Below are 8,758 nucleotides of genomic sequence, written 5' to 3'. Positions count from 1 at the left end.
TGTGACCTGAAAATAAATTTCAGCGCAGCTCCTGAGGGCCTGTTCGCTCTCCCTGCAACGCAGGGAGATTTCCAGCTGCATTGGGGTTGAAGTTTGACTTTGGGTGGAACCCCACCATGACAAAGTTCAAGCTTTTATCACACAACCAAATCATACAGGCTCTACACAGCAATCCAGGCTGCAAAAGTGTCATTGTCAGCAGTGGACTGAGTATCAGGCTACTTCACTTACTTTTAGACCACTGCCTCATTGCTTAGGCTTGATTAGCTTTCCCAGACTATGTAAATATGCGACCCTTTACAACCTTTTGCAAACATAGGGCTTTTTCAGGAATCATCTTCGGTCTAAATAACCCATCCCCACAACTGAAGTAATCCTGAACTGGAAAAGGACCTCAGAACTTCTCCTGGGGGAGATGTTTTCACAGGAAAAGTACATTGATCATTTCTTAACAGGACAGAAGAGAAAGGGAATGTGACAGATGCTTTGCAGGTACCTTAAACAGCTATTTGCGAGATGATGGTACAGCACAGATTGTAAAGGTCTTTAGCTCTTAGTCTGGATTCAAGAGCTAAGTGGGAATCAGAAATTACTGACAGACAAACCACAAATCTGGCAAAATTGCCTTAATTTAATCTACAATCATCAAATTAGAGCCTTAGTTCTTCTCCCAGTTCTGTCCAAAATGGCCTTATGCAACTGCTTAAGTTACATCCGCAATGTCAGTTCGGTCAAGACTATGCTCAAGTCCGGCTTTGCATGTCATAACCTGGGTCACGATCACACAACTGTGAGCTCAAACATTGGTTCAGATTAAGTTCTGCCATGTTGCCTGGGAGGAAAGGTCAAGCTTTACTGTGCACTGCATATCTCCATGTAATCTACTATCAGTGAGAGATAAGAACATGGAACATCCCACTGGATCAATCTACTTCTGCAGTACTGGTTTGAGGCCCCAAACCCAACGGCAAACAAAACTCAAAGTGCAGAAAGAATCATAGAATGGTTTGGGCTGGAAGGGACCTTTAAAAACCATCTAGCCCAACCCCCCTGCAGTGAGCAGGGACATCTCCCACTAGATCAGGCTGCTCAGAGCCCCGTCCAACTTGACCTTGAATGTCTCCAGAGATGGGGCATCTACCACCTCTCTGGGCAACCTGGGCCAGGGTTTCACCACCCTCCTTGTGAAAAATTTCTTCCTAAGGTCTAGTCAAAATTTGCCCTCTTTTAGTTTAAAACCATCACCCCTTGTCCTATTGCTACAGCCCCTGCTAAAAAGTCTGTCCCCATCTTTCTTATAAGCTTTAAGCCCTGGCAGCTGCAGGAAGGTCTCCCCGGAGCCTTCTCTGCTCCAGGCTGAGCCCCTCCAGCTCTCCCAGCCTGTCCTCCCAGCAGAGCTGTTCCAGCCCTCGGAGCACTTTTGTGGCCTCCTCTGGACCTGCTCCAACAGGTCCGTGTCTCTCCTGTGCCGAGGTACAGAAAGGTTTGACCCGAGGCTAGGGTATCACCGCCTTTAGAAACCTGCAGAGTTAAGGCACGTGAAGGCTAAATGGCGAGTTGGGACTCGTACCGCGTGCCAGAACACCAGCCCATAGAGCGCATGTGCACATCCAAACGAGACCCCTCAGGACATGCTCATTTACAACTGGGAAATATAGGGCACACACCTATTGTCTTCTCCTTGGACCAAAGGAAGAAAGGGAAGGACGCAAGCCAGGAACCAGCCCACAGGCAGAAAGAAGACTGAATAATTGGAGGAAAAAAAAAGAAAAAGGAAATAGTTTAAGAGTAAAATTCTTTTGCATTAAATAATTTCAAATGTTTGTTAAGGGGAAAAAAACAAAACTGAGAACACCACTTTCCTCTTTCCAAAATGATGGTGGTTACCATTTGTAAACTTCACTAAATGCTTATTAAATTAGAGGGAAAAAAAATCTATGGCATCTTTTTTCCTCTCAGCATCCAGGCAAAGTAGTCTATAAAGCCCTGCTGTGACACAATGAACGTGTTTTTCATAACAGTGTTCAGACATTATTTGAAATTCCCATCTGTGATGTTAATTAAAAGGAGCTCTTAACACAGCTAAAAACACATTTTTTAAGAAGGCCCAACCTACCAGTGAAGTCCCAAGCTATATGCATCTTTAAGGAAAGTTTCCTTATGGCCATTTAAGGTCTCAAAACTAATATCAATCTTGAAGCCTGGTACTTACTTTGAACCATAGCAAGTTCTAAAACAGGTAGGTACTGTAAAGTTCATCCCCAGTGTACATCTACTACACCATTTGCAGTGCTGATCAATACAGTTACTAACTTAGCATCATGAACTCACGCCCACAACTTTACCTTGGTAAGAAAGTAGACATTCCTTCACATTTCTTCTCACCCAATTAACATTTAACTCACAGACAGAAATGAAACTGTTTAAAAAGAAAGATTAATGAAGCTCCAACTAAAAATATACTCAAGCACTCACATATGAAATGTGGGTCCTCGGGCTTAAGACAGGCTTGAACCTTCATGGACCACAACCACCTCCTCCTGTGGTATTAGGTGAGGAACCACTCTTCTGATACAATTTTGTGAGAAAACATTGACTCCCATGCCTGTTTATCTGAGAATTCATGTATCAGGTCTCCAAACGGAGAACAAACAGCCATTTCTTCCAAGCCGAGTAACAGGTGTATAACGTTATGCGGCAAATCAACATGATTTAACGGAGACTGAAGTCACGGACACCTACAGACCAGTTCAGGTCTCCAAACGGAGAACAAACAGCCATTTATTCCAAGCCGAGTAACAGCTGTATAACGTTATGCGGCAAATCGACATGATTTAACGGAGACTGAAGTCATGGACACCTACAGACCACTCAGTAGACAATTTCCCTCAATGGCTTTCACCAGGCAATGAGCTAGCTGGGTTCAAGAAAGGAATTCCAGGCTTACTTTTTTCAACATACTTAAAGCAGTAACTATCTGATCCAAACATACCTCACCCTTCTTCTCCGGAGAAGATTTAGCAATTCCATACACTCACTCATCTCCTGGGACAGCCCACTTCAACAAATGTCTACTGAGATTCTGGAATCTGCTCATGTTTTTTGGCTACTCAAGTCCAAACGTTTTGGAAAAAGGAAAACAGGAGTAATAGGAAAAAATAGGAATAAAGGGGAAGAGCCCATGGAAAGAGAGATATTCCTGGAAAAGCTGTAATTTCCAAAACGCAAGTTTCAAATTCATTCCCAATTCCAGTTACAGATGTGCATCTAAAATAAAACAGTAACAGGAAAATGTTGAGCAATTCTCCTTTACATAAATGAAAATTGCATTGCAACAGCCTGTCAAAGGAATATTTGATTTTACTTGAGCAGAACACAAAGTCAAAACACAAGTGAAATTGTTTCATGTCACGTAAACAGTCTTTTTACAGATACTTACTGTAAGAATAAAGGGATTTATCATCTTGTTTATTTGAAGAAATAGCATTATTTTTCTTCCAACGTTGCCTAACCTTCACAGTGCCTTTTGAGAAAGCCAAGTTTTACTGTATACTACTTGTCATGGTCAGTTTAGCAGCACGGAACACCAGAACACAGGTCAGTCTTTTAAGCACAGCTACACTGAAATTGCGAGTTTTCAAAACAAAGGTAGCTGCAGAAGGTACGTGCTGCCTACCTAGCCCGTTCTATGTCTTCTCAACATTACTGCACAAGACGTTTTCCTCTCTCATCCTCATTCCCTAGTGCTTGATTTTCTTGTCTGTCTTGACACCAAACAAATTTTAGCCTAACCTCTACTCTGAACTAGTATAAATTACAGTGGAATTTGTTAGTGATAATCATTTATGGGCATGGTCAGATAAAGGCCTCCTGGACAAAGTTAATAAAATAGCTGTCCATGTTGAACACCCTACTAAAAGCTCCACAAGCTCATGTCACAGTGCCCTTTCCACCACGTGGTCAGTAGCTGTATTTATCAAGTTTTGTAAAGGTTACCCTACAGTGTACAATGAGGCACAAGGCACACAGTTTCTCACCTGTGAAATAAAAAGTAAGGATTTAGGGAAAAAAACCAAAACAAACAACTAACTGCAATAAGAAAAGCACAACTGAACATCTGAGTAATATAGATGGTAGAATAAATCTCTGTTACCAACAGCTTTTTGAAAGGCTCTGTGGTAGATGTGAGGCACTTCAAGTGTTATATTTCAACTCTACATTCTCTGTTAAACTGTTAAGAACTGTCCTACACTAAAATTTGAGTGAACTGTGATGAAAAACTACATTAACTTCCTGACAATTCTGTAAATTCCCACCAAGTTTTCAGATCAAAAAAATAACAAAAAGTTCGTCAGAAAACAGAGACTTAAGTAAGGCATCATCAACAAAACCCACGGGAAAGCGGGACAGCAGCTTTTCCCCGTTCATACAGTGCACACAATCGTAGGCACTGCTGTACCGCAGACGTGAGCAGAATTCCCTTTTCTGAACGCTTAGGAAATTAAAGACAAGGTTCCTAACAAGTAATTTCCCGTATCAGAGTGGAGCAGAATTTAGTGCTTGGCCCCTACACGTGAATTCCAAGCATGATGCTTGAGTCCAAGACTTTTGTTGGTAGTCAGGGCCTGTGCAGGCCAAATAATTAAGTTCTGAAAGAGATACCAGTTACACGGAACTTCAACAGCTTCTGTATGATCTCCAAAAAAAAAAAAAAGATGAAGTTATGAAAGTTATGAAGTTCCTAGATGAAAATAAACTATTTGAAAACATTCTCACAGAAAACAGACAACGTATTGCCATGAAATTTTTAAATTCAGTTTTATTTCAGAAATAAAAGATGACAATATAATTCATTTAGCAGACACAGCCAAAATTAAAGATTAAGCAAGCCTTACTTACTCTTTTCCAAAACTCATTAGGATTCTATGTTCCAGCAAGAATTATCCCTGCCCATTCATGTAGCTCTTTCAGCTCCCACCTGCCTGATCAGGTAAAAATCCAACTGAATTCCAGAATAAGAGTAGGCTACCAGTTTATATTATTTTACTGCATCTATATCACAGCTAATTTTTCCGCAGTATGTTAGTAGATAAATATTTGAGTTGGTGAAGTAGCAGCTTTCCACAATTTAATGGAACAGCACTTAGTATTCTACTCTTCTTTATCTATCTGCCATTACTTCTTAGAATGCCAACTCACACTTAAATGCCAAAATCAGTAAGTACTCCTATCCAAAATACAATTCAAGACAGACCCACAAATGCACTGAATATTGAAAAAAACCTGCTATGATTTGAAATTTATGTAACATTTGCCTGAGTTAAGAGCTAGTAGCTGGGCTCTGAAATCCTTTGTATCACCACACATGCTTTTTCCTACCCAAACGCTGAGGAGGCAGTGCCAACAGGCAAACAAGGAAAGCAAATATTTTAAACGAAGGGTAATGCTGTGCAACTAGGATCTGGACTAATTACACATATACATTGATCTTTCTCTTTGGCAAGGGAAGAGAAAGAATTCACAGGCAGAGTACTTATTATAACATGCCAGGACTTTAGATGCATGATGAATTGCCTGATCCTACTGAGCACACGCCTGAAACACTTTTGGTCTGTTAGGACTAACTTCAAAGTGCAACAGGTATGATGGAGTTTTGATTAAAAAAAAAAAATCTAACAGTCAGCTTGGACACTAGTTACCTTATAACTGGGTAACACTTTCCAAATAATTATCTAAGGAAAAAATACTAGGTGGGATTTTGGCCCTTATAAAACAGTAGTTTAAGCCTTGGTTTTGTTGTCTGTTTGTATAGTAAAGCATTCAAATGCTGACAACATGCTTTCTTAAGCAACCACTACTCTGATTCAACCAAGGTAGTGCCCAGAAATTCTGTAATTATCATTTAACTATTGCTGTAAGTTCTCAAATATAAAGAGTTTCATTTTGTGCCAATTAGTAAGACATGATTAAAAATTATACTCCAAGACTGAAGACAAAAATACTACTAAGTAAAGAAACTCCTTTGAATCTAAGGAAAAATAGTAGGAAAAATTTTTTGTTCCACAGGGTTCCAAAATCTTTTGCACTGACTTAACTAAATTGCAAATACTAGGCAACGTTACAACATGCCTAAAATCAGGTTTTTTTACATAGATATAGTTACAGATACCCACGTTCATATAAACATGCCACTGCCATTCAAGTCTAATTCTGAAAACTAGCTGTGTCTCGATCAATAGATAGCAATATCAGATTATGGCAGTAAAAGAACAAAGTTTCAGGAACTATCGGGAATACTTTTGAAAGTGCTTGAACTTGAATTTGGCCAAGAAAAAAAATATCCATGCATTTGGAGGTTCATTTCTCAGACAGTTGGAAAAATGTGATTTTTTCCATTGAAATTCTCCCAGATTAGAAAAAACAATCCCCCCCCTCCAAAGGGCTGTAAAATGTAATCAATTTAGTTGTAAAGTGTACGTAATAAGAAAATATCCTTTCCTATCTCCCTTAGGTCAGTTATACCCCAGCCTAGCATTAGTAAGCAAAGATTATCTTAAAACATGTATTGGGCATAAAATTTACATATATTGATATTAAACTTTCCAGTTAGCTTCATTTTGATCATAAGGAATGAGACATAACCAACATTCTACTCTAACTACTGCATATCATTGTACTTCTGGAAGGCCAAAAATGAAATTAAAAGGAAGTGTCTATAAATATGGACAGATAACCATTTTATTAGAAATATTGAGCAACATCAACTTTTTAACATGAAGGAGTTTATCCATAAGGATAATCACAGTATCATTATAGAAGTCCTATTGTGTGATTTAGCCAGGAAAGTTTTACAAGAAAAAACAAACAGTATTTTGATTAGAAGCAAACAGAAATTTAGAAATGAAGACAATTTGTCATCATGAATTTCCTTAAAAACACTATATGTTGATTATAAGCAGTAAAGCACTAGTGTTGAAAGGCACTAGGATTGTTAGCTTTGTTACCTAGTTTCCAAGACAGAGACAGGCACTTGGAAGCTTAATAAATCAAGCCTGTAAAAACACTTCTATATTTGTGCGGAAGTCTGCTACATTCATTAACACCTTCAACAGGTTGTCCTGCAGTTATAAAGATGCAAAATTCATAGCGTAATTCTCTGCAGCACGCTTTACAAGTTGGATCTTTCTTTGGCAGACACACGAGATGTGGACTGTGTATATGTCCTAATTACATCCTAAAAATAACACAAAAGAAATATTCAGAGCAAGTTCCATTAAAAGTAGTCAGAGGAACTTCAGGACAAAAAAAAAAGGTACTTGAAGCAACAATTTTGTTATTCTATGTAGCACGCGCTGAGCCCAGCAAAAGCTTGGGGAAATACTTCATTACTATCACAAAGAGTGGGTAATCACTTGGTCTGAAGAATCAACCTGAACACATTGCATATCATGTACACTTACCTTCCAGAAGCCTTACAAAAACCCAACTGAAACAAAGTAGCTGTACATTACTGGCTAATCAACATGTAAGCAGATGTAATTAAGAGTGGCTTCCTCATTTTGTAATTCTACATGCTCTGACTTCTCCCATTTAAACCAAGTGGGAATCAAGACCAATTTCTCACTTTGTTGGATTTACAAAAGAAGCTAAGATAATTCACAGCTACTCAAAAATTCTACTACAGAAATCATTAGCATACCTTTTTCCCACTGTCAGCATTGTATTTGTCCAGCAAAGCCTGAATACGGGCACCATAGTCAGGATGAACATCAGTGAAATTTTTCACCTAAACAGGAAGACAGAACCGAAAAGGCAACAAGAATTTTTTTCCTCCGCTTCAAATGTATTATTTAACACATCTTCTGCTCTGTGGCCTACAAGCAGTACATATCATAAGGAAGAGGAGGATCAAAACTTTTTCCCCAAGAGTTTAATTCTGACCAGCCAGAAAGGAGCTATGAACATTTTCAGACACTCATATAAAGTTCTTTCCCGATTTAAACAAAGTTCCACTGGGAAAGATAAAGATCCAATCCCTCCCTGACCCTCACTGCCTTTTCCTTGTTTAGAGCAAAATGTTATGCCGACAGTCACCTGATATTTGAAACACCGAGCTAAACACATGACGACATCCTTGACATTCAACATCAATCCCATTCTTCCCATCAATAAAAAGGTACTTTAACATGTTTTATGTTATTTGTAAAAATGTAAAAGTGTCCATATTTAAGTGTTCCGTATTGATAATTCCTGCGTAAGAAAAATCTAGAAGTTGCTTTCTCAGAGAAGGATCCTGATCCTCCTTTCCACAAGCATGTCGCCATTTTAACAAAGTGACTAGTCTGCAAGAAAACCTGGAATAAAGAGCAAAGGCTAAAAAACAAATAGGCCACTTACAGCTCTCTTCTGAATGAAGAGTTGCGCATCTTTAAGATGATCAGCAATATTTTTACACAGCCTTTGGCGTTCATCCTCCTTCAGCACTTTGGTATAGAATTCTCGCACCTTACGATTGGAAAGAAAAGTTTTATTTTGAAATTCCCAAAAGCAAGTCATTTTACCTGCAGCAGCCAATAATACTTTCTAGACTTTTAGGAGTCATTATTACTGAAAAATAATAGCTTTCACTTAGTAGTCAGGCAACACTTAAAATATTCAAAATACTTAAACTCAAAAGGCAACCAATTTGTGGTTTGTTTTTTTTTTTTTTTTTTTTTTTTAAAAACCCTGCTAACACATCTTTCTACATCTCACTTGA

General features: G+C 38.7%; 1 protein-coding gene across 1 annotated transcript in view; it reads right to left on the bottom strand.

Annotated features, from left to right (window-relative positions):
• Positions 1-6,926: 6,926 nt before the first annotated feature.
• The window catches only part of CAT (catalase), a gene marked incomplete at its 5' end in the record, with an annotated part of 14,324 nt that continues 12,492 nt past the window's right edge, over positions 6,927-8,758 (bottom strand). The window contains 3 exons of the mRNA XM_010284876.1: positions 6,927-7,234; positions 7,700-7,786; positions 8,398-8,505. Coding sequence (XP_010283178.1) covers positions 7,169-7,234; positions 7,700-7,786; positions 8,398-8,505 — 261 coding nt within the window. The remainder of the gene's footprint in view (positions 7,235-7,699; positions 7,787-8,397; positions 8,506-8,758) is intronic.

This window comes from Phaethon lepturus, unplaced genomic scaffold (assembly GCF_000687285.1).
Source record: "Phaethon lepturus isolate BGI_N335 unplaced genomic scaffold, ASM68728v1 scaffold7584, whole genome shotgun sequence".
Classification (NCBI taxonomy): domain Eukaryota; kingdom Metazoa; phylum Chordata; class Aves; order Phaethontiformes; family Phaethontidae; genus Phaethon; species Phaethon lepturus.
The sequence above is the reverse complement of the archived record's forward strand: the minus strand, read 5'-3'. Positions and strand labels throughout refer to the sequence as shown.